Source organism: Oncorhynchus tshawytscha, linkage group LG02 (assembly GCF_018296145.1).
Source record: "Oncorhynchus tshawytscha isolate Ot180627B linkage group LG02, Otsh_v2.0, whole genome shotgun sequence".
NCBI lineage: Eukaryota > Metazoa > Chordata > Actinopteri > Salmoniformes > Salmonidae > Oncorhynchus > Oncorhynchus tshawytscha.
This window is the reverse complement of record NC_056430.1, coordinates 24,115,608-24,142,705: the sequence shown is the minus strand read 5'-3', so window position 1 is coordinate 24,142,705 and position 27,098 is coordinate 24,115,608. Positions and strand designations below refer to the sequence as shown.

General features: G+C 41.6%; 1 protein-coding gene across 1 annotated transcript in view; it reads right to left on the bottom strand.

The window, feature by feature from the left end:
- Positions 1 to 793: 793 nt before the first annotated feature.
- Positions 794 to 27,098, bottom strand: part of LOC112219137 (A disintegrin and metalloproteinase with thrombospondin motifs 9) — a 51,646-nt gene continuing 25,341 nt past the window's right edge. The window contains exons 19-28 of the mRNA XM_024380348.2: positions 20,307 to 20,433; positions 19,972 to 20,182; positions 19,718 to 19,885; positions 18,780 to 18,944; positions 17,163 to 17,282; positions 14,572 to 14,679; positions 14,306 to 14,473; positions 10,978 to 11,253; positions 8,118 to 8,279; positions 794 to 5,360 (exon numbers count right to left, since the gene is read on the bottom strand). Coding sequence (XP_024236116.1) covers positions 5,172 to 5,360; positions 8,118 to 8,279; positions 10,978 to 11,253; positions 14,306 to 14,473; positions 14,572 to 14,679; positions 17,163 to 17,282; positions 18,780 to 18,944; positions 19,718 to 19,885; positions 19,972 to 20,182; positions 20,307 to 20,433 — 1,694 coding nt within the window. The 3' untranslated portion in view covers positions 794 to 5,171. The remainder of the gene's footprint in view (positions 5,361 to 8,117; positions 8,280 to 10,977; positions 11,254 to 14,305; positions 14,474 to 14,571; positions 14,680 to 17,162; positions 17,283 to 18,779; positions 18,945 to 19,717; positions 19,886 to 19,971; positions 20,183 to 20,306; positions 20,434 to 27,098) is intronic.

Genomic DNA, 27,098 nt, shown 5'->3' with positions numbered 1-27,098 from the left:
TTGCTATTACCTTGGATTTCAATCATTACAGCACTGTCACTAAGCACCAGTTAGTGAACACAAGTAAATCACCGACCAATTCTCTACATCCACAAACGATATGGGTGTCAACTGGACACCTTTATTACATGCAGTTAGTTAATGTGATTCATGCAGAAATTTACCCAACAACCATTACATAAACTTGTTTATACCTGCCACTACCAAGTATGTCTTGATCTTGTCCACTTTCTTATTGTGCCCACATCTTCAGAAATGCATGTATGCATGGTATTAAAATGTGTCTTATCTGTCCACTGTTTCTGCATTGTGACTAGAGTTTCTGGTCTCTCCCTATGCAATTTATTTGACAGATTCATTGACAGATATATATTTATTTATTTTAAGACACATATTGAAGCCTTAAGTCAGTAGTGCCACATGTCAATGATTTTAGAGAACAGGATAATGATTTAAATGGTTTCACTGTCCAGATGCGTCTACACTTTTAAGATTTCCAGACACAATGTGTGCCTGACAACCTTTAGAGATGGTCAGGAAGAGCGGATCACAATCAGATCACAATGCATCTTTCAATCATCACAATCAGAATCTGGACAAGATCAGGACAAAGGGTGTATTATGGCAACCAGGTATAAATGGGCTTATATTTTAGCATGCTCTGAGTGAAATTTATACATTGATATCAATGTAAAGTGTAATCATCAAAAAACTACCTTTAATCTACAACACAATTTTCAACTATAACACTATTTTCCACTATCATGCAGTCAGACACAATTCGATTGTACCATTCAAATCAGATGCTTTTATTTACAGTGTCAAATATAACAATGCCCCGGACAGACAGCAAGTTGTGCCTAAAATAGACCACATTCCAAAGTCTGCATTCCATCCCGGAATCAAAGGCGACTGGGCCTTCCGGGCCCCCACAGACAACAGGGCTTTCCCGGCTTTTTTTCCTTGGATCACAGCCCTTTCCCAGAAGTCCATCCATGCTGATTAGCTGTACAACGAAGGGGCCCATCCCAGATCAAATGTGACCCTTGTCTTTCTGACGGGCTTTCATTTGAGTCACTGTCACCAGCCCCCCACCATCAGAACAATGTCATCAACCCACATTGGGCGAGGGGGGACTGGCGAGGGGCGGATGAGGGGGCAATGTAGTTGTAGAGCACGTGTTGCCAGGCACACAAAAAAAACATGTCAGGCATGAGGAGTGAATAAGCGCAGTAAGTGGGGGATCCATCTTGTCAGTGTCACAGAGAATAAAGATTTTGCTTGGTACAAAAGGCTTTGAACTTTGGCCGACAGAAAAATCATGATTGCTCAAATAGGTCACTGGGGCCCTGACCTCATAAGACAAGCAAACACCAGTTAGTGAGCTCGAGTAATGCTCTCTGTAGAGGTAATTTCCTATTTAATCCATGGTAGGTAATTTGGTTAATTATAATGATCACTTCCACGTTCCTAGTGTAATTAGTGTAAAGTCTGAAGGAAATCGTCTTAATTAAAGCACAGACTTGTAGATTAGATTTTTAACAGGACTACAAGCTTGCCTGTGGTAGTGTAAGTGAATGTGTTTGCTTCACTATTAGTGTTTCCTCATGGCAATTATCTCATTTAATGAAACTATTTTTAGAAACCAGTGTCCCAGAGTGTACGTTTATCAGTTTTTTCCCTAGACATTAGTCCTCCTGTAACTAAGATGAGCTCAAGAGCGCAGATGTTTTGCCTCTCTTCTCCATACAGATGTATAGAGTTCGCAACATTTTATCTGTGCCATTATGGCATCTGCATCTCCATTTAAAGTAGTCCATCTTCTTCTGCTTTTGATGTTTGAAAAACGTGTTTAAGCTAATATTGGTAATTTACCACCACCTGCAGTGCTGGATTCTTGAACCAAAGCTTGTGTGTCGTGAATTTATTGTGGCTACTAGATGGCAGTCATATAGCTTAACGCCATTTACAAACTAGGCTAACCAATTTGAAGAAGATAATGTTCTGATCATTGGCTGATTACTCCCAACCCATAGGAATCCCCACCCAGTTGGCTACATTAAAATGGCGGAATCCCTCAATGGCAATGAGTGCTTCCACCTATTATCTTCTCTCATATGAGCTTCATTTTTCACTTTAGACAATCATGGAACTACCTAGCTGTATGCTACATAAACTAGAGGATAGACTTGAAAGAAAATCCATATAAATTGATGTTTTGGAACTTCATTTGAGCATAAGCAATCGTTCGTGATAGTTCATGAACATGATATTTTACAGTAAATGAAATACACTTTTAAAGAGCACCTCTAGTTCATTTTAATCGTTACCTCTCTGTGAGCTAACATAAATTCAGCAAGTTAATATAAAATTAAATATTGACATGACATTATAATGAAGTAGAAATAAATACAGATCATTATATAAATATACACAAATGTATTTGAAACCCGAACTGATACTGCCATATGGAATGAGAGGCATAGAGTGCTTTATTTCTAGAGTCTGTTGGTATCAAACACATTGTAAATGCATCATCATGCATATACTGTATAACTGTGTTTTGCAATTTATTCTACAAATCAAATTATCGACAATTTCACAGTGACATGAGACTTATGTGCATGTGGAGTTGTATCATGTAGTGTAAAAAGTTACTTACACTCTTTTTGGATTCATCATAATCAACCCAAACCTTATGGTTCCTTTTCATTCCTCATATTAGAGATAGTTAGAAATGATTGTTTTCTTTAGTGAACAAGGTGTAGTGAGAAATACACTCACTACCTGCTTGAGAGCTGTGTTAACAGACCCTTAAAATAAGGTGTGATGTCTGCAATGTATGCACAGACATTAATGACCAGGAGGTTACAATTAGCCTTAGAAATGACTGGGTGGGCTCCAGGCAGAGGTTGCACCTTTACCACAGATCCAAGATCAGCTTTCACTACCCCAATTTCACTCGTCGCCATTGAGGTAGAACAAAACACCGACCCTAGATCATGATGAATGGGAATGAGGATGCAGCCCTCCGGCAGAAGATAATAGGTGGGTGGGGAGTGATGTTAGAAGATAATGAGGTAGAAACATACGACTGGCTCAGAAGATGAGCTCCAGGTATATAGAACACTATAAACTCTCCCTGTGGTCGCAGGCACTAACTGTGTGTTCACAAAGCTAGGACATGGGGCATTCTCTTTGAGCTCCAACAGAGCTCCAACAGGTTTGGTGGTGAATAAATCGAACACACTTAAAAAATTATCTTTACCTTTTTAAAAACCACAACACATTTTCACCTAACATTACAATATTTTCAAGGGACATAATCAATAATCAACTCTTCGTAAAAAAACATGACAAAAAAAAGAATATAAACAACTTCTCAAAACACCAGTTTACATACATTTCTCTATGTCACAATAAACAGTTTATGACCTTAAGTTTGAAATAAAATATATAGTGATTCTTTGATGTTTATATCTCATTTCTCCCTTGTTTTGCAAAAGCACCATTGTAAGTACAAGTTAATGGCTAGTTGAGTTGTGTTTGTTCCAAGTGAGGTATGGTTGAGCATAGCATATTTTCACATGTGTATTGAGCACTGGTGATCGCACCAAAATAAACTATTTACAAAAGCGAATATATAGACATATCTAACATGACATAAATACACTCACATCAAGCACCTTTTGAGCGGTGGGCCTTGGACCTACTGGTTGGGCCGGGTTCTTATGTCTGTGCTAGTAAAAAGGAAGGAATCTGGGTCAAGACTTCAAGCTGTGGTAAAATGACTATTATCCAGAAGAATCACATAATTGATCAAATAATACAGTTATCACTTTATTCTACAGTCCTATTTCAGCTGGTGTTGACTTAGTCTTAACTGAGAAACACTATTGTTTCTTTTTAAGAATTTAGCATAATTGGTAACTACCCGGCACTTACATTACTAAACAGTAATCATTAGGTCATTATCATGTAATTACCATTTACAATGAAATTTCTGAACAAATAGCAGGTAAATAGTGGACTGTAAAATAAGGTGTAAACAGACGATGATTAGTAAATTCTCTATAAAAACTGCATGTGCCTTAAAGGGGCAATCTGCGATTGCTACATCCATTTAAAAAAAAAACTTTTGTCATTCTATATAGCCATTGATTCTTGAAGAACATCATTTATATTAACTAAGAAACTTAGTTTAACTGTCTAATCCCATCAGAACCCAAAATATAACCTTTATTTACTTCTTTGTTCATAAACAATGTAATTGTAAACAAAACACTGTATAACCTCAAAACATGGTTAAAACTATAATTTTCATGTCATGGATGGTCAGTCCTTGCATCCATAGCTCTGTCTATGCAATTAAGAGTGGTTACATTTATCCAGCCCCACCCCTTAGATGTTTACCGAAACAGGGGGGCTTTGTTATTGTTTGAACTGCATATTACACACTTTAAGACAAATTACATTTTTACAGTTATGATGGTCAATAAAGCTTTAGCATCAGAATGATGTATCCATCTCTAGAGTACATAAAAACTCAAAAAGAGTATGAATAGCAACAACACTCGAGTATATGTCCATTCTTTCTTTGGGTGTTAACAAAAAACAAACAATGCATCTTAAACTCCTGATATACAAAAACATTGATCAATATTTGCATATGAACAACGAATGACTAAGTGTGCGAATACAAAGAGCAATAACAGAAACGTTGGATGTCAATTCTATATACATAGGAAACAAAGAAGAAAATCTCTTAAGTAATAAATTATCTTTTAAATCAATATTTTACAAACTAGCTTTGATTCTGATACAAACTGATCCTGAATTTTTAACACTAAGACTGATAACAGAGAAAGTGTTGTTATGGTCACAACTGTCAATTAAGCTTTTCATATGTTACACTTGTTGGTGTGTTGTGTGTATTGTGTGTGTGTCCTGTCTCTTATGTGGAACAGAAATCAATTCCCAACTGTCTCTAGAAGGATGACAAGTCTCTGGTGCCAAGGGAAGGGTAACAGTGAAATGAAAAGTGGAGTTTCCAGCATGTAAGCGCTACAGAAACAACCTGCTCTCTCAGGTTTGATTGTTTGTTTGTCAAACTCTGTGTGTAGTGAAATGAGAGGACTTTTAAGAAAGATGGCGGAAGAAAATGTGTATATTTACGAGCGTACCGCGCTCCATGGGTCTGTGCTCCAATGGGGGTTAGACGGGCACGCATGAGTATTGCACTGCTCACGGTCGGGCGGTTTTTCTAGAATCTCACAGCTCAGATCGTTAAAGCGTTCTCCGTTGGGCCTCTGACACGCCACCAGCCGTGTCTTTATTCCTCCACCACACGGCTTGGTACACTGCAGGACAGAGCAGGTGAAAGAATAGTGTGTAAACAGAATCAGGACAGTTGATTCACTCCATTGTCACAATACAGTTATCTATTACCTCTGACTTTTAACCTCTTTCAGCTAGGGGGCACTATTTTTATGTTTGGAAAAATAACGTTCCCAATATAAACAGCCTATTTCTCAGGCCCATATGCTAGAATATGCATATAATTGACAGATTAGGATAGAAAACACACTAACGTTTCCAAAACTGTCAAAATATTGTCTGTGAGTATAACAGAACTGATATTGCAGGCGAAGCCTGAGGAAAATCAAACCCGGAAGTGGCTTCTATTTTGAAAGCTCAATGTTCCATAGCCTGCCTTCGCTCCATTTAAAGGGATGTCAACCAGATTCATTTTCCTATCGCTTCCTGGTGTCAACAGTGTCAACAGTCTTTAGACATAGTTTCAGGCTTTTATTTTGAAAAATGAGCGAGAAAGATAACATCGCGTCAGGTGTTCGCATGAGTTTTGCTTGCGCAACAGAGCTTGGGCAGCCATTGTCTCTCCCTCTCCTACTGAAAAAGAGACAGTGCCGGTTGATATATTATCGATTATATATTTTAACCTCTTGAACCTCTGGGGGCAGTATTTCATTTTTGGTTTTAAACAAGATATTTTGTCACGAAAAGATGCTCGACTATGCATATAATTGACAGCTTTGGAAAGAAAACACTCTGACGTTTCCAAAACTGCAAAGATATTGTCTGTGAGTGCCACAGAACTAATGCTACAGGCGAAACCAAGATGTAATTTCATACAGGAAGTGAGCCAGATTTTGAATGCGCTGTGTTCCAATGTCTCCTTATATGGCTGTGCAAGGAATGCGCAAGGAATGAGCCTACACTTTCTGTCGTTTCCCCAAGGTGTCTGCAGCATTGTGACGTATTTGTAGGCATATCATTGGAAAATTGACCATAAGAGACTATATTTACCAGGTGTCCGCTCGGTGTCCTCCGTCGAAACTATTGCGTAATCTCCAGGTGCATGCATTTTTCCATTTTGTTCAGAGGAGAAACCAAACTGCCACGAGTGATTTATCATCGAATAGATATGTGAAAAACACCTTGAGGATTGATTCTAAACAACATTTGCCATGTTTCTGTCGATATTATGGATTTAATTTGGAAAAAAGTTCACCGTTGTAATGACTGAATTTTCGTTTTTTTTTCTTAGCCAAACGTGATGAACAAAACGGAGCGATTTCTCCTACACAAATAATCTTTTTGGAAAAACTGAACATTTGCTATCTAACTGAGAGTCTCCTCATTGAAAACATCCGAAGTTCTTCAAAGGTAAATGATTTTATTTGAATGCTTTTCTTGTTTTTGTGAAAATGTTGCCTGCTGAATGCTAGGCTTAATGCTATGCTAGCTATCAATACTCTTACACAAATGCTTGTGTAGCTATGGTTGAAAAGCATTTTTTGAAAATCTGAGATGACAGTGTTGTTAACAAAAGGCTAAGCTTGTGAGCCAATATATTTATTTCATTTCATTTGCGATTTTCATGAATAGTTAACGTTGCGTTATGGTAATGAGCTTGAGGCTATAATTACGCTCCCGGATACGTTTTTTTTTCTTAGCCAAACGTGATGAACAAAACGGAGCGATTTGTCCTACACAAATAATCTTTTTGGAAAAACTGAACATTTGCTATCTAACTGAGAGTCTCCTCATTGAAAACATCCGAAGTTCTTCAAAGGTAAATGATTTTATTTGAATGCTTTTCTTGTTTTTGTGAAAATGTTGCCTGCTGAATGCTAGGCTTAATGCTATGCTAGCTATCAATACTCTTACACAAATGCTTGTGTAGCTATGGTTGAAAAGCATTTTTTGAAATTCTGAGATGAAAGTGTTGTTAACAAAAGGCTAAGCTTGTGAGCCAATATATTATTTCCTTTCATTTGCGATTTTCATGAATAGTTAACGTTGCGTTATGGTAATGAGCTTGAGGCTATAATTACGCTCCCGGATACGGGATTGCTCGTCGCAACAGGTTAAAAACAACCTGAGGATTGATTATAAAAAACATTTGAAATGTTTATGTGGACATTACGGATACTATTTGGAATTTTCGTCTGCATTGTCGTGACCGCTCGAGCCTGTGGATTTCTGAACATAACGCGCCAAACAAACTGAGGTATTTTGGATATAAAAATAATCTTTATGGAACAAAAGGAACATTTATTGTGTAACTGGGAGTCTCGTGATTGAAAACATCCGAAGATCATCAAAGGTAAGCAATGAATTTTATTGCTTTTCTGATTTTCGTGACCAAGCTACTGTGATGCTAGGTGTTCATGTTTGTCTAGTGATCGACAAATTTACACAAACGCTTGGATTGCTTTCGCTGTAAAGCATATTTTCAAAATCTGACACGACAGTTGGATTAACAAAGAGCTAAACTGTGTTTTGCTATATTACACTTGTGATTTCATGAATATAAATATTTTTAGTAATATCATTTGAATGTGGCACTCTGCAATTCAGCGGTTGTTGATGACAATTATCCCGCTAATGGGATGGGTAGTGTCAAGAAGTTAACCCCTCACCTCCAGGTACATGATGACATACAGCCTTGCAAAGCAATTTCAGAAGAATGGACTTGTAGAATAATAACCGCTATGATAACGCCAAGGTTCATAACAAAGAGATGATGCATTCAAAGTGTGACTAAACCCCCTCAGTGTATCAGTGCTGTAGGATGGCTTGGGTTCTCTCACCTCTCCCCAGTTCCCATAGACCCACTGTGGACAGGGTCCGGACTCACAGGAGCGCTGCTCGATGGGTTTGGAGCGATCTTCACAGTTGTTGGCAGCATAACCATTCTCATCTTGGCACACCACCACACGCCTCTGGAAGCCGCCCGCACACGTGCTCGAGCACTGATGTCACAGGGAGAAGAACACAGAGTGAGACAAATGGTTCACACACTCTCACACGTACAGGTATGTATGCACTAACTCAGAGACAGGCAAGTAGACATTCAAACACTAATACACATACAGTGGGGCAAAAAAGTATTTAGTCAGCCACCAATTGTGCAAGTTCTCCGGCTTAAACAGATGAGAGAGGCCTGTAATTTTCATCATAGGTACACTTCAACTATGACAGACAAAATTAGAAAAAAAATCCAGAAAATCACATTGTAGGATTTTTAATGAATTTATTTGCAAATTATGGTGGAAAATAAGTATTTGGTCACCTACAAACAAGCAAGATTTCTGGCTCTCACAGACCTGTAACTTCTTCTTTAAGAGGCTCCTCTGTCCTCCACTCGTTACATGTATTAATGCCACCTGTTTGAACTTGTTATCAGTATAAAAGACACCTGTCCACAACCTCAAACAGTCACACTCCAAACTCCACTATGGCCAAGACCAAAGAGCTGTCACAGGACACCAGAAACAAAATTGTAGACCTGCACTAGGCTGGGAAGACTGAATCTGCAATATGTAAGCAGCTTGGTTTGAAGAAATCAACTGTGGGAGCAATTATTAGGAAATGGAAGACATACAAAACCACTGATAATCTCCTTCGATCTGGGGCTCCACGCAAGATCTCACCCCGTGGGGTCAAAATGATCACAAGAGCGGTGAGCAAAAATCCCAGAACCACACGGGGGGATCTAGTGAATGACCTGCAGAGAGCTGGGACCAAAGTAACAAAGCCTACCATCAGTAACACACTACGCCGCCAGGGACTCAAATCCTGCAGTGCCAGACGTGTCCCCTGCTTAAGCCAGTACATGTCAAGGCCCGTCTGAAGTTTGCTAGAGAGCATTTGGATGATCCAGAAGAAGATTGGGAGAATGTCATATGGTCAGATGAAACCAAAATATAACTTTTTGGTAAAAACTCAACTCGTCGTGTTTGGAGGACAAAGAATGCTGAGTTGCATCCAAAGAACACCATACCTACTGTGAAGCATGGGGGTGGAAACATCATGCTTTGGGGCTGTTTTTCTGCAAAGGGACCAGGACGACTGATCCGTGTAAAGGAAAGAATGAATGGGGCCATGTGTCGTGTGATTTTGAGTGAAAACCTCCTTCCATCAGCAAGGGCATTGAAGATGAAACGTGGCTGGGTCTTTCAGCATGACAATGATCCCAAACACACCGCCCGGGCAACAAAGGAGTGGCTTCGTAAGAAGCATTTCAAGGTCCTGGAGTGGCCTAGCCAGTCTCCAGATCTCAACCCCATAGAAAATCTTTGGATGGAGTTGAAAGTCCGTGTTGCCCAGCAACAACCCCAAAACATCACTGCTCTAGAGGAGATCTGCATGGAGGAATGGGCCAAAATACCAGCAACAGTGTGTGAAAACCTTGTGAAGACTTACAGAAAACGTTTGACCTCTGTCATTGCCAACAAAGGGTATTTAACAAAGTATTGAGATAAACTTTTGTTATTGACCAAATACTTATTTCCCACCATAATTTGCAAATAAATTCATAAAAAATCCTACAATGTGATTTTCTGGATTTCTTTTCCTCATTTTGTCTGTCATAGTTGAAGTGTACCTATGACGAAAATTACAGGCCTCTCTCATCTTTTTAAGTGGGAGAACTTGCACAATTGGTGGCTGACTAAATACTTTTTTGCCCCACTGTACGTACATTCATGAGCATGTATGGACACAATAACAAAAACATGTTCAAACACATCCATGCAAATGTATGGTGCTCATCTATGCACTCATAACTCACTGAGACAAGGGGATCCTGCAATAATACATTTACCCAGAGTCACAGTGTCACATATTGTAGACCTTTGCACATACAGACATCAGCTACAATGAAACAAGCGCACATATAAACACTCACTCACCATTAATAAATACAAACACACCAACCTACAGTATGTGAAAAAAGGTCCCCACTGACAGACAGTATACAAAACCACACATACTGTACATCTTTCTGGCAAGGGTCCGATTGACGGCTTTGGGAAACTGGATGGATAATGTACTGCTATATTAAGACACATATCCTCAAGAAGAAAATAACTCTTGCTAATTCCCATGATCCATTAAATAACACCAGCTATTTGGGGACACAGATTGTTGTGCAACTATAATAACCCAGTTTTTAATAACAGCTGTACAATAGGCTATTAACCGCCAAAGCCATCAGCACAACTCGTTGACCTTAGTCAGGGGTTGGCAACTAGATTCAGCCGCGGGACAATTTTTGTTGGAGCAGATGGTCAGGGGCCCGGAACATAATTATAATAATTTATACACTGCAAATTGACCACAACTCAGCCCAAAAAGGGATTATATTTCAAAATAACAATAATTTCATACCTTGATAACATTGAGACACGATCATGTCATTTTAAAAATTTCTTAGAATACTTAGGAACAGATTTCCTAAATTGAACACATTTTTAAGAATATTCCTGGTGATTTTAGTCTTTTTAGACCAAAAACTAAAATCTATCCACTCCCAAAAAATCAGTAAGATACTTTTTAAAATCCATCGGGCCACCTGTTGCCGACCCCTGATATAGGTTGTATGCATTAATTCTATGTTAAGGACCCTAGGACTGCAAGATGATTGTAAATGGTTAATAAGAAATTCACCGCTCCCCAGGGTCCTGTCCTCCATTGGTGGGCCTGGGTTCGTCCTCCGCTGCGCCCATCGGCAGCTGTGGGCAGGTTGTTGCGGACGCCCCCGCTGGGCGAGGGGAAGGGTCGAGAATCACTGGAGCGGAGAGCAGGGCACTGGGACATGGCACACTCCTGCTCTGTGGCTGGACGGTCATCAGGGTCACACTCCACCACATCCACTATCTGGTCACTGAGATTCAAACACACCACCTGGCGAGTGGTCTTCCCCTGCCCGCAGGATACAGAGCACTGTATACACACACACACACACACACACACACACACACACACAAACAACAAACAATGCCGTGGCAGCTTAGGTCAGTGTCTTGTCGCTTTAAACATGGCTGACACAAACAGAAAGTGTAGTTACAGTACTTTAAGGGACCCAATTTGTCAGATCAGTGGAACTTTTAACAGGCACTGATCTGTGGAACTTTTAATATGCCTATGTACAAGCTAAAACTACAACACTGAGGCTGCTTTAAAAGTTGGGTCTCATAACGGTAGAACACAGTCATTAAACTTCATGAACTAACTGGCCCATCCATACGCCATGCCATTCTGTAGTTATCACCCCCTCCATCAGGTATAATTTCCGGTTCCATTCCATATCAGGAGTGTCTAAAGGGAACTTTCAGAGTCAGATCCATCTCTTTCTCTGTGCTTCTGTTTGCTGTGGCCTTGGGCTGAGCTGCTTCCTGTCTGCCTGGAGGTCACTGAGTCGCTCTGGCATAAATAAGCAGTCAGGAAGACTCTCCCAGTCACAGGCTGTATATACAGTGGGGAGAACAAGTATTTGATACACTGCCGATTTTGCAGGTTTTCCTACTTACAGTACAAAGCATGTAGAGGTCTGTAATTTTTATCATAGGGAAACTTCAACTGAGACGGAATCTAAAACAAAAATCCAGAAAATAAGTAATTAATTTGCATTTTATTGCATGACACAAGTATTTGATACATCAGAAAAGCAGAACTTAATATTTGGTACAGAAACCTTTGTTTGCAATTACAGAGATCATACATTTCCTGTAGTTCTTGACCAGGTTTGCACACACTGCAGCAGGGATTTTGGCACACTCCTCCATACAGACCTTCTCCAGATCCTTCTGGTTTCGGGGCTGTTGCTGGGCAATACGGACTTTCAGCTCCCTCCAAAGATTTTCTATTGGGTTCAGGTCTGGAGACTGGTTAGGCCACTCCAGGACCTTGAGATGCTTCTTACGGAGCCACTCCTTAGTTGCCCTGGCTGTGTGTTTCGGGTCGTTGTCTTGCTGGAAGACCCAGCCACGACCCATCTTCAATGCTCTTACTGAGGGAAGGAGGTTGTTGGCCAAGATCTCGCGATACAAGGCCCCATCCATCCTCCCCTCAATATGATGCAGTCGTCCTGTCCCCTTTGCAGAAAAGCATCCCCAAAGAATGATGTTTCCACCTCCATGCTTCACGGTTGGGATGGTGTTCTTGGGGTTGTATTCATCCTTCTTCTTCCTCCAAACACGGCGAGTGGAGTTTAGACCAAAAAGCTCTATTTTTGTCTCATCAGACCACATGACCTTCTCCCATTCCTCCTCTGGATCATCCAGATGGTCATTGGCAAACTTCAGACGGGCCTGGACATGCGCTGGCTTGAGCAGGGGGACCTTGCGTGCGCTGCAGAATTTTAATCCATGACGGCGTAGTGTGTTACTAAGGGTTTTCTTTGAGACTGTGGTCCCAGCTCTCTTCAGGTCATTGACCAGGTCCTGCCGTGTAGTTCTGGGCTGATCCCTCACCTTCCTCATGATCATTGATGCCCCACGAGGTGAGCTCTTGCATGGAGCCCCAGACCGAGGGTGATTGACCGTCATCTTGAACTTCTTCCATTTTCTAATAATTGGGCCAACAGTTGCTGCCTTCTCACCAAGCTGCTTGCCTATTGTCCTGTAGCCCATCCCAGCCTTGTGCAGGTCTACAATTTTATTCCTGATGTCCTTACACCCTCTCTGGTCTTGGCCATTGTGGAGAGGTTGGAGTCTGTTTGATTGAGTGTGTGGACAGGTGTATTTTATACAGGTAACAAGTTCAAACAGGTGCAATTAATACAGGTAATGAGTGGAGAACAGGGGGGCTTCTTAAAGAAAAACTAACAGGTCTGTGAGAGCCGGAATTCTTACTGGTTGGTAGGAGATCAAATACTTATGTCATGCAAAAAAATGCAAATTAATTACTTTAAAAAATGTTTGAATTTCCGTCTCTCACAGTTGATGTATACCTATGATAAAAATTACAGACCTCTATATGCTTTGTATGTAGGAAAACCTGCAAAATCGGCGTATCAAATACTTGTTCTCCCCACTGTATCTATCTATCTATCTGTGTGTGTGTGTGTGTGTGTGTGTGTGTGTGTGTGTGTGTGTGTGTGTGTGTGTGTGTGTGTGTGTGTGTGTGTGTGTGTGCATGGTGGCCATAGCTGCAGCATGGTGGGAGTATGACTAGTGATCTCTATCTGATGAGAAAAATCTGTAAACTACAAGGATCCTAGCCCCTCTCCACAGCCCGTCACTCAATCCTCCCTCTATCCCTCACACTTCCCTCCATCCCTCACGCCTCCCTCCAGCCCCATGCTTACCTCTTACCTCTATCCCTCACACCTCATTCCATCCTTCATGCCTTCCTCACGCCTCCCTCCATCCCTAACGCCTCCTTTCATCCCTAACACCTCCCTCCACCCCTCACACCTCCCTCCATCCCTCACGCCTCCCATCCACCCCTCACACCTCCCTCCAGCCCTCACGCCTCCCTCCACCACTCACGCCTCCCTCCACCCCTCACGCCTCCCTACACCCCTCACGCCTCCCTCCATCCCTCACGCCTCCCATCCACCCCTCACGCCTCCCTCTACCCCTGACGCCTTCTTCCATCCCCCTGCCAACCTTCCAAACACCCTGTTTTATCACCTCCTCCCCTTGGACCAGAGAAACACCCAATCACACAAAGTCATTATGAATTGTGGTCTGAAAAGCACAAAACACAGCTAAATAAACTTCAGATATTATAGGCCACTGAGCTGGCTAGAAATACAAGTTAATGAACAGTGCAGAGAGAGCGTATAATGGTAGACAGATTTCCCAGATCTCCCTCTAGAAGAACTGTTCACAAAGGTTAAAGACTATAGCAATGGACGAAAACACTGTAGCCACAAGACCCTCTAGTAATGTCAAATATTAAGTGGATATTGTATACATTCAATATATTTTAAGTGTACACAGTATATGCATTTAACATGGTGGTTGATTGAAAGACAGTAGTTACTTACTGATGACCATTCTAGGACCTTCCACTGTCCGCAGTGCACTACAATGCACCCGTCGCTGGCCGGGGGCTTGACCAGGTGGGAGCAGGCTGAATCCTCTGCAACCCCACCCTGGATGTCACGGCAACTAACGTAGCGCATCCGGGTCCCTTTGCCGCAGGTGGCGCTACACTGTGGTGAAGAAGGAAGAAATCAGTACAGTACAGTGCAACACACACACACAGTATTTAATTGCTACAGCGAGTGGTAGTGCAACCAATAAAACCAACCTGTGTCCAAGAGCCGAACCTCCACTGGGTTTTGTGTGAAAGGTGTGAGGGGACTTTGGTCCCAGGGGGAACTGGGTGGCTGACAGGACACTGGGCCAGTTCACAATCCTACAGGGACAAACAGACACATCCATCAAACCAATCACACTGACAGAAACACACCACACAGCACTACACTTTCATGTACTTACTGGACACAACCTAGACAGCTCTGACAGAAGGGTACTCACCAGACTAATAGTAACAGTGTTACTCTGACAGATCCCAGAAACACACAACGATAAGCCCCTCCACACGAGGCCAACCTTCTGAATAACCTGACGCCTGTCATAACGTGTCACATTGGAGTGGTATCCCAGTCTCCAATGCCAACACTGGGCTCCTTTCTCACCTTCCGCCCCCTGCTCTATTTCCCAGTGCCCTCTCATGACCTTTGAACCCAGAATTCTGGGGTGAGCAGAGAGGGGCCTAACTCAGGTTTAGCAGGGCCATAGAGGGCTCCACATTCCACACTGAGTCCTCTGAGTGGAAACAAACAGGACCCTGGCAGCCAGCCAGTCAGGCAGGCAGGCAGGCAGAAAGGCAGAAAGTCAGGGGGAACACAACCTCCACAGCCTCACACTGTAAAATACACCGTAAAACATGCAGTAAATGGTTGTGAAGGTGGTGGGAGAAGAAGAAGAGAAAGAATGAAGGAGATTAATTATGAGAAGGTACTCTGGTTCTAAAGGCAGCCAAGGCCTGTCTATGACACTGTGGGTGTGTGTTGATGTGGGTGTGTAGGAAGCAAGTGTTAAGTCGTCGTTGTGTATTTTTTGGTTTTCTCCATCTCGTTGGTCAACTCAGGTAAAGATAAGCTCCATTTTTTTCTCTGTCCCCCTTTTCCAGCCATGCAGTAGTTTAGGGTGGGCGGTCTCGGAGCCGACTTCACGGATGACTGACTGGAATCACAGGGAGGTGAAGTGACTGATTCAGGGTCACTGGGCCTGACGGCTGAGTCGGGAATTAAGGCCGGGGCCTCCCTGGGACCGGAGTCTCAGTCTGCATTTATGGCCCAGCCCAGCCCAGCCCACCACTCCACACCCCACCCTGACCTGCCCACCCCATGCCCCAGGAAAACAGAGCATTCTGCCTTCCAACTATTAGCGTGGAGAGAGTAAGAAACAAGCCCTAATAAACTAAACTGATGTATGGGGAGAGGTCCATAAAAGTAGAGGTTCATGAAATGTGTGACGATTAGTCAGCAATTGTATGAATGTGAGTTTGTGTTCACTGTTTATGTGTTGGTTATTTTCGACACAGCAGGAATTGTTTTACTGAAGAGGTTTTTCAGATAGGTTCACATAAGGAGGAGAGAACCAGCCTACACACATTCCATGTTGTTCATTATTTTCCATAGAACGCATAGAGCCACGAGTTGAGTATCCCTTTTATGAGTTCAACATCCACTGAAGTAGCTAGCAAGTTTACTAGATAGAGACAGTAGTTGCCTTGGTAACCAAACAAACAGACTTGCTAGTTCAGCTAACCAAACTATTCATCCTAGCTTGTTATTATGAACATCGAATTCAACAATGTTAAAAAAAAATCAATTTGACTTTTACTTTTAAAAGCAGCTCAAACACAGTAAGAATGAACTATAGTCATTGAATTCTACCGTGCAAATATACCATGTGTTATATGGAAATAATGCACGCTCTAGAATGCCCTTCAAGTCAATCGGAAACGAGTATTCAACAATGCCATGGTATAAACTACAGTACAAGACCGTTAACATATCGACAATAAGGTGGGAAACTACACTATTACAGTACAAGACTCTTGACAGACAAACGATACCCCTGGCAGACTGTAGGTGTGACTTACATAATAACCAAGGTGAGGACAGTTTCTAAGAATAATCCAGGAATGTTTTGCACCATCACCAGCCCTGCCCCATGGCTGGGTTTCTGGGGTTAGAGCCAGTTCCCCCTCCCCCTCCATCACCCACCCCCAGAACCCCCCTGCTCCCTGACAGGAGCTTTCGTGCGCCCCCTGCCGTGGAAAGGCCCTTTTCTCCTGGTCCTTCATGCTTGGTAAGGAGGCGGACGGCTGGAGGGAGACAATCCCAGCTCTGTGTCTCCGTCTGGGGGTAAAATCGGCCTGGCACAGCCCCCCACTTACCCCCCTTTAGACAACAAGGCTTTATTGAGTCCAGGTGATAATGGACTGGGTCACAGTGTGTCATTGACTGTACCTGTGTCGCAGCCTGCACAGGAAAACCACCTTTCCTCACTATAAAATGTAACACCATTCTACAAATGCAGGGGAAGGGGAAAGTCACATGGTCAGCTCACAACTAAGCATTTAAGTACTGTGTCAGGAATGGATAAGGGTGTTTGTGTGTTCTACTGAGTCTGACAAATCAAGCCCTGGGTGGTCTAATACTGAGAAAATGTCACTTGAAAACTGAGTAGTATACAAGGACTGTAGCCAAAGCATCCACAAAACTGCTTTCACTTATCCCATGTTAATTCTCCAGATCTGTGCAGAGGAGATTGGGAACGTATAGAGATGTTGAGATGGATCTTAGTGGACTGTGGACTCCTTACCTGAGTGTCAGTGGGCCGTGTGGCCGCGTTACATTCAGTGTCGTCCATGACAGACCCATATGACCCCACAACGCACTTCACTGCTCGCATCTGGTAGCCTGGTCCACACGAGGTAGTGCACTGTGTTCACCAAAGAGAGAACAAGAGAAAAGAGCGATATAAAGGAAGAGAGAGAAACATTTTTTTTAAAGGGACAGAGAAAAAGTCAGAGGGACAAAAAAAAGCCAACATAGCAAATCTTCCCAAAAATGACTAACTGAAGGGGAAAAAGTGCACTCCCTTTGAGCCTGGTCAGACTAGTGTCAGCAGATGACAGCCTTCATGACCATAATGCATGAGTAATTCATCTACTTTCCATTGCTTTTTCCCACTGTATCCAAGTCAGTGGGTAGACACACCACACTCTTTTCTACCTCACTGACTCCAATGAAACGAGGTCAAACTTGTGTGGCAGCAACTTTAAACAATCTTTATTAAGTGCTGTAATTTTATTGTGAGGAACTGAAGTTTTATACCATTTTTTTCTGTTTTGGCCAATTCCATGGTATAGGAACACCTAATCTCCATCACACATTTAGGCTTACAGGCAGTTTGCACACACAATCTGATTTATAAGAGCATATTTTAGATTTGCAAAATGTTGCAACACCTTTCTAGACTAGCGCTTGCTACAAAGCAGCTGTTTTTCATCCTCTGAGATCTACACTGATTATGCTTTAGCAAGCATAACAATTGTGTGCAGATTTTGTGTGCTTATTTTGGTATGTGAATGGGGGATAGACTAAATGAGTGGATTAGATTATTTTTCTTCTGTCAATGCTCTACATCTGGAGAAAGCATAGTATAGCATTCCACATAACTAAAACTCTGAAGCAAAATGGGCTTATTATGATAGATACAGTAGTATAAATAGCTGTTCCATTTGGTCATATTCTATGACAGTTGGATTTTAAACAGTTGGACACATTTGGAATAACACAATAAGTTCACAAGACATGCCACCAGAGATCTCTTCACAATCCCCAAGTCCAGAACAGACTATGGGAGGTGTACAGTACTACATAGAGCCATGACTATATGGAACTCTATTCCACATCAAGTAACTGATGCAAGCAGTAGAATCTGATTTAAAAACAGATAAAAATACACCTTATGGAACAGCGGGGACTGCGAAGAGACACACACACACACAGGTACAGACACACTCATACACACACACACACACACACGAGCACACGCACTCTACACACACGTACATTGTAATATTGTTGTATGGTGGTATTATACCATTTGTATTGTAGATATGTAATGGTGCAATAATGTTAAATGATGTACTGTTTTATATTTTGTTGTATGTGTGATGTAAGTGCCTTAATGTTTTGGACCCCAGGAAGAGTAGCTGCTGCCAAGGGGGATCCATAATAAACACAAATACATAATCATTAGCTGTTGCAAGACACAACACTACAGTGTTTGAGGAACAGAGTGTAAGCCACAGAGGTTGCCTGGAACACAGTGTGTCCCACCTGTCAAACATCATAATATTACCTGGCACAAAGCTATGTCACCACTCTCATACACATGTCACTGTACGGTTTGTCAACAGGTGTGCCTCACCTGGCCCCAAGGTCCGACCTGCCACGAGGCACAGTCCTGCTGCTGACACGTCTGGACCGACTCAGGCTTGGACGCAGAGTCACAGAAGCGGTCGTCCCGTCGGTCCTCCGCAAACTGGCACCATGTCTGCCGGTGCTTGTACCCTTTCCCACACGTCACCGGGCACTGCAACAACAGTCAACAGGCACACTGAGAAACATGGGCACACATAGCATAAAGCCTCTGGAAGGTACACTCAGAAAACGAGGACAACAGTGTGTGTGCAGTTAACAGTAGCTTTGACATGTACAGTAGGTTAGCTATGTGTGTACAGTATGTGTTTGTTTGGGATATTTAAGCAATAAGGCCCAAGGTGTGTAGTATATGGCCAATATACCACGGCTAAAGGCTGTTATTAAGCACGACGCAACGCTGAGTGCCTGGGTACAGCCTTTAGCTGTGGTATATTGGCCTTATACTGCAAGAGGTACCTTACTGCTATTATAAACTGGTTACCAATGTAATTAAAACAGTAAACAAGTCATTTTACATCATACCCATGGTATATTGTCTGATATACTGTACCACAGCTTTCAGCCAATCAGCATCCAGGACTCAAACTACCCGGTTTATAATATAAAACATTTGCGGAATGTGACACATAGCCTTTTGAGCTGCTTGGACAGAATGTGAAAACTAGGCTTTATTGCAATAAAACTAGTTATTGCACCACATACTGCACCGTACATGACAAGATATAACAAGGACACTAACTATCAACATTTGGATTTGATATTTGACCCACTTCACAGGTGCTCTGTAATTTTTACATCTTTAACAAGAAACTAGATGTAGCATAAAAAGGCCATCTGGGTTCTAAATTTCTAAATTCCTCAATTAATTTCAAATGATAATCAACATTTGCAAAGCGTAGTCCAAACATTCTCCATGGAACTGACCTCAGACCAGTCTCCGGTCTTCCACGCGGGACACAGGAACTCATTGCAGTTCTGGGCGGTGGTCAGCTTGTCTCTCTGGCTGCACTGACTTTCATCACTTTCTGCCTCAAAGGACTTCCCACACACGGCTGCACGACGCCGGGACCCTCCGCCACAGCTTTTGGAGCACTGAAACACCCGCACACGTATTAAACCTTTGTCCTTCTGTTTTGCCTTCTATTTTTCTTAGCCCACCCAAAAACAGGTGGTCTCACCTCTGACCAAGAGGAGTACTCCCAACCGGCCGGGTTACAGTCTCCATGGCAACTCTCCTTGTCCTCAGGTTTACGTTGACTGCTGCAGTAACGCTCGTCCACCTTCTGGGTCTTTCCATCGGTACGGCTGAGTTTGGCGCAGTAGATCTCCAGTGTACGATATCCCACTCCACATGGGACTGTACACTCACTCTTCCGCGCTACATGCCACCTGCACAGACAGGAAAGGTCAGAGGTGAGAGACGCTGACAGGAAACATTCAGATCGCATATATAAAGACTGATAGTGATGAAGAATATGTGATATGGACAGAAGGAGAGTGGTTTAGGCAGTACCTGATTTCACAGTCTGCGTTGCAGGGTTCTGTTACCATGGCTGGTCTGGCAGCCCCATGGCACCTCTGGTCTGAGACCACCACACGGTCCGACTCTCTACTACACAGGATCTTCCTCTTACGCTCTCCTGATGGGGTGTGAGAGAAGGTTTAGTTCCTTGGTCATGGTCCTGTTGCTTTTGGTTTCTTCCTGGGATTGAATCGATTGGCTAGAAAGTCCATGCACGCTTGGATTCTTTGGAGTCTAAATCAGACACGTCAAAAGGCAAGAATGAAAACCAGCAGGAGTGTGTTCCTCGAAGAGACAGGTGTGACGTCCATGGTTTAAATCATTGTAAAATCGTTCTTATTTCAAAAAGCGTTCCAAGAAACCTTGCTCTTAAAGCTGGATCCTCCACCTATACCTTCTGCCCTCAATTTTTATAACCAAACATTAAGAGCAGTAAATCAGTAAAACTGCCAGTAAATCTACATGGATAAATAGAAATGTGTTAGTGAAGAAAGACACTACATCTTCAGCCCTTATTCTCTTTAGCTATTTGTGACTTTGCCACTGAAGAGCACCTGTGACGTCGACCTTTCACTCCATTGCATATTTACATGTAAAATGATTGTCATTTTTAGCACTGGCAACTCCTAGCCAATTCATAGACGCTAACTACATTTAACGCCTATTGGCGATTGTATCGTCTTGCTGGAGGAGTTTGTTAAGAGCTCCGACGCTTGCTCTTAACCCTTACAAAAAAAGTTATACAGGAATCCTGACGGAATTTGACCCTTTGTGAAGTAATTGTGCAGGTGTCCTACAGGAATCATGTAGTACATTCCTGCAGGTATCCTGCAGGATCAAAACCTGCCAGATTTTGATATTCCTGCAGGATAAGGCAAACTGCTGAAGGAGGAGATTAAATGTATGTGGACGTGGTGCAGATGTATATAGGCAGCTAGTTTTCTATTCCAAAAATATGTTTTTAACGCTCCTTTACAATTTACAACAAGAAGATGAACAGTTATGTGACATATTGGTCACCATAGCAACAGTTGACAGTTGGAAGTTGAGGAAATGGCTGCCAGGCAGTTTAGCTGCTAATATTAAAACAAATGTTGACAGGTAAGGGGTCAGAGAAACATACTAAAACTACAACAAATGTTTATATGAACATGTTAGGGGGTAGCGTAGTTCGTTTTTAATGTGTTGTGTTTGTATAACATTTTGTATAAATAAGTTAGCTAGCTTAGCTAACATGTTCTCTACCACCGGCTGCTAGCTAGCTAGCTTTGACAAAAAAAAATCATTTGAAACTTTTGTTTCCATGGAAAGTGACAAATGAGGTTTGATATCCCTCTTGCTATGTCTCTTTAGTACTGTTGTCACAAGATAGGCTATAACTTTTAAGTGTTTTGAAAAGGATGGTGATATATTAGATTTTTGAATGACTAGGCTACTGGCTCCTTGGCAAGCATTTGAAGACGGTAACCAAGTCACATGACCTGTCATAAATAAGGACGTGATTGCATTTAAATAGTAAAGAGGGGTTTAAAACATTGTTTATCTATGACATATCACATTATTTTCACTGAAATAATAAGGTCATAATTGAATAAACAAAGTTTGATTTAAATAGAAATGAATAATTTTAACATCACTTTCTCTCTGTTTTACTTGTAGCTTGCTTGGATAGTTTCCCCACCTCCACCATGCGAGTTCTCTTCTTTTCCCTTACAGCTTAGACTACAGGGAGCACAGAAAACACACACACTATAATGATTTGCCCTGTAAATCTAACAGTTTAGCAGAAGGCCACCACACCACAGAGTTGGTCAGTGCATGAGAAAACAATACATTTACTAATGAATCTGTTTCTGATTCTTTGTCTCATTTGCAACTCCATTAGTTCCAGTTGTCTACTAGTTAAATTCTCTGAAGGATGAGGAAGGGATCCAGCAGGTTGTCCTACAGGAAAATGGATATATATCCTGCAGGATTCCTGCATAATTTTTTGTACAGGATTCCTGTAGGACTTTTTTGGAAGGGAGAGTTAAAACGCATTGCTTGTGGTACGGTTTTGAAAACATAAGGAACGTATAATTCATATCAGCAAGAAATAATAATACAAAAAAAGGTTAAACTACCCCACACGTTTATCAAATCAAATCAAAATCAAATCCGTTTATAAGCTTAGTTTTCCCACAAGGCCATATTTCCATGTTACAGCGCTTGTTTACAGAAAACAGACCGGAAGACAGAGGCTTGACCTGTGATAATTAGAGTAGTTAGTGTCTATGAGGAGTTAAGGTACTTGGCTATTTTAGCGCCAAACTTTTAGCACCAAACTGTAAATGTTTGCTAATGGTTGTTAGAGTTGCTAACATTTAACAAGCAAATTTCTATCGCTAAAGATGTCACACCATTGTTATAGAAAAGCTAATAGGGTTGCAAAGGGAGGGTATATTACTGACACTTTATAAGTTTACCAGTAAACTACTAGAATTTTGGTATCTTTCAAGGATTTTATGTAATCGATCACAATACATCTAGTGGCCCTTTTGGGTACTTCATATTATCAGAAGTGTCTGTAAAAATCTCTGGCCCTCTGTGTGGCCTTATCACATTTAAAAAAAACTATATATATATTTCACAATTATTTAACCAGGTAGGCCAGTTGAGAACAAGTTCTCATTTACAACTGCGACCTGGACAAGATAAAGCAAAGCAGTGCGACTAAAACAACAACACAGAGTTACACATTGGGTTAACAAACGTGCAGTCAATAACACAATCGAAAAATCTGTAAACAGTGTGTGCAAATGAATTAAGGAGGTAAGGCAATAAATTGGCCAATAGTGGCGAAGTAATTACAATTTAGCAATTTACACTGGAGTGATATATGTGTAGATGAGGATGTGCAAGTAGAAATACTGGTGTGCAAAAGAGCAGAAAAGCAAAAACAAATATGGGGATGAGGTAGGTAGTTGGTTGGATGGGCTATTTACAGATGTGCTGTGTACAGCTGCAGTGATCGGTAAGCTGCTCTGACAGCTGATATACAGTGGGGCAAAAAAGTATTTAGTCAGCCACCAATTGTGCAAGTTCTCCCACTTAAAAAGATGAGAGAGGCCTGTAATTTTCGTAATAGGTACACTTCAACTATGACAGACAAAATGAGGAAAAGAAATCCAGAAAATCACATTGTAGGATTTTTTATGAATTTATTTGCAAATTATGGTGGAAAATAAGTATTTGGTCAATAACAAAAGTTTATCTCAATACTTTGTTATATTCCCTTTGTTGGCAATGACAGAGGTCAAACGTTTTCTGTAAGTCTTCACAAGGTTTTCACACACTGTTGCTGGTATTTTGGCCCATTCCTACATGCAGATCTCCTCTAGAGCAGTGATGTTTTGGGGTTGTTGCTGGGCAACATGGACTTTCAACTCCATCCAAAGGTTTTCTATGGGGTTGAGATCTGGAGACTGGCTAGGCCACTCCAGGACCTTGAAATGCTTCTTACGAAGCCACTCCTTTGATGCCCGGGCGGTGTGTTTGGGATCATTGTCATGCTGAAAGACCCAGCCACGTTTCATCTTCAATGCCCTTGCTGATAGAAGGAGGTTTTCACTCAAAATCACACGATACATGGCCCCATTCATTCTTTCCTTTACACGGATCAGTCGTCCTGGTCCCTTTGCAGAAAAACAGCCCCAAAGCATGATGTTTCCACCCCCATGCTTCACAGTAGGTATGGTGTTCTTTGGATGCAACTCAGCATGCTTTGTCCTCCAAACACGACGAGTTGCGTTTTTACCAAAAAGTTATATTTTGGTTTCATCTGACCATATGACATTCTCCCAATCTTCTTCTGGATCATCCAAATGCTCTCTAGCAAACTTCAGATGGGCCTTGACATGTACTGGCTTAAGCAGGGGGACACGTCTGGCACTGCAGGATTTGAGTCCCTGGCGGCGTAGTGTGTTACTGATGGTAGGCTTTGTTACTTTGGTCCCAGCTCTCTGCAGGTCATTCACTAGGTCCCCCCGTGTGGTTCTGGGATTTTTGCTCACCGCTCTTGTGATCATTTTGACCCCACGGGGTGAGATCTTGCGTGGAGCCCTAGATCGAGGGAGATTATCAGTGGTTTTGTATGTCTTCCATTTCCTAATAATTGCTCCCACAGTTGATTTCTTCAAACCAAGCTGCTTACCTATTGCAGATTCAGTCTTCCCAGCCTGGTGCAGGTCTACAATTTTGTTTCTGGTGTCCTGTGACAGCTCTTTGGTCTTGGCCATAGTCGAGTTTGGAGTGTGACTGTTTGAGGTTGTGGACAGGTGTATTTTATACTGATAACAAGTTCAAACAGGTGCCATTAATACAGGTAACGAGTGGATGACAGAGGAGCCTCTTAAAGAAGAAGTTACAGGTCTGTGAGAGCCAGAAATCTTGCTTGTTTGTAGGTGACCAAATACTTATTTTCCACCATAATTTGCAAATAAATTCATAAAAAATCCTACAATGTGATTTTCTGGATTTTTTTTTCTCATTTTGTCTGTCATAGTTGAAGTGTACCTATGATGAAAATTACAGGCCTCTCTCATCTTTTTAAGTGGGAGAACTTGCACAATTGGTGGCTGACTAAATACTTTTTTGCCCCACTGTAAGTCTCCAACTTCAGTGATTTTTGCAATTCATTCCAGTCATTGGCAGCAGAGAACTGGAAGGAAAGGCGGCCAAAGGATTAATTGGCTTTGGGGATGACCAGTGAAATATACCTGCTGGAGTGCGTGCTACAGGTGGGTGTTGCTATGGTGACCAGCGATCTGAGATAAGGCAGAGCTATACCTAGCAAAGACTTATAGATGACCTGGAGCCAGTGGGTTTGGCAACGAATATTTAGCAAGGACTAGCCAACAAAAGCATACAGGTTGCAGGGGTGGGTAGTATATGGGGCTTTGGTGACAAAACGGATGGCACTGTGATAGACTGCATCCAATTTTCTGAGTATAGAGTGTTGGGGGCTATTTTGTAAATGACATCGCCGAAGTCAAAGACCGGTAGGATAGTCCGTTTTACGAGGGTATGTTTGGCAGCATGAGTGAAGGAGGCTTTGTTGCGAAATAGCCGGTTCTAGATTTAACTTTGAATTGGAGATGCTTATTGTAAAATATATGACCTCATTTAATAGGATGATTTAATAGGACAAAGCTGTAATCATTATCCTAAATATAAACCATCAACTTAGTTCAGCATTCTTTATATTTAAAAAAAAAACTGTTTGTACTTCAATAGTTGAAGATTTGCTGTTAATTGAAAATAATCACATTATTGATCAGATGCTATTTTCATTAATTACGCTATTTTCTCTTAAACCATATGTTCTATCTACTAGAAACTCATGGACAATATGGAAACAGATATATATATATATTTTAAAAAAAATATATGTAAATATATATATATATTTTTAAAGTTATTCAAGCATAAATTGCCAAAGAATCTTACTGAAGATTCCGGTAACCTTGGTAAATTACCGCTAGCTTTGCAACCGTACATGCGAGTAGAAATGTTTAACATTGTTTATTAATTAAGAAGTTAAGTTCCATTTGTATCCCTGAGCTGTACTCACCACTGCAGGTTGCTTACTGATTTGGAGAGAGTGCGTCGGCCGCTCATATGCGCCAAGTAATTACAATGGGAGACTCTCAATTGCATTTCCTTGATTCCTCTGGGACCTCTGAACTCCTCATCCAATGTGTTTTGAGGAGGCGCCGGGGAGAGAGCACCCGAGGAATCAAGGAAACACAATTATGATTCTCCAAATCTTTTATGTCGAGGGGTATTTTCCTAATAATAGCCTATCTACAGTATATTAGTTTAATGTTAATGTAATTGTTACGACTTCTGCCGAAGTCGATGCCTCTCCTTGTTCGGGCGGTGCTCGGTGGTCGACATCACCGGTCTTCTAGCCATCATTGATCCATTTTTCATTTTCCATTGGTTTTGTCTTGTCTTCCCACACACCTGGTTCCAATCCCATTCATTACCTGTTATGTATTTAACCCTCTGTTTCCCCTCATGTCTTTATCAGAGATGGTTTGTTATTATTTTCGTGTTGTTTGTATTGGTGCGCGTAGGGTCCTCGTACCCACTTTGTTTTGTGTATTTTTTCATGGTTTTGGAGTTGTTTTTTACGTCATTAAACTACTCCATTTTACCAAGATAAATACTCCTGCGCCTGACTTCCTTGCCACCTATACACAGGCCTATGACAGTAATAAAGTATTTGTCCTGAAATGTTTAAATATATCATGGATTGGTCATTGATAAGACAACTATTGAGAAGTATTGATTGTAAAGGGAAATACTAGGCTAATAATAATTGATGAAATACCTGTTTAGGTGCATTTTGTATTACCTCAGTGTTACGGGTTGCGCTTCATGTATCCATTTTCAGGAGAGCATAGGCTGGAGTGACATGCTATCCAATGCTCTAGTCTAGGCCTACTAAACACAGCTGTGTGCAATCATTGATGCTTTGTCAAAGTTATAGGAGCTCTGCCTAGTTTAAAGGTGCTCTGTCTTAGAAGCTAATTGAAGCTTCAGTATATTGGCCATTTAGTTTATCTGTATAAGTCAGAGTCCGTCAACATCTTGTCATAGATCCAGCTCACCTTCTGCACCTGTTAATAAATACTACAATTTTGCACCTGAATTCCATCTGCCTCCTGATGCTTCACACACCCTGACAAGACTGTTGGGTCCACTATACTACACAATTTCAAAAGAAATGTCTACTTT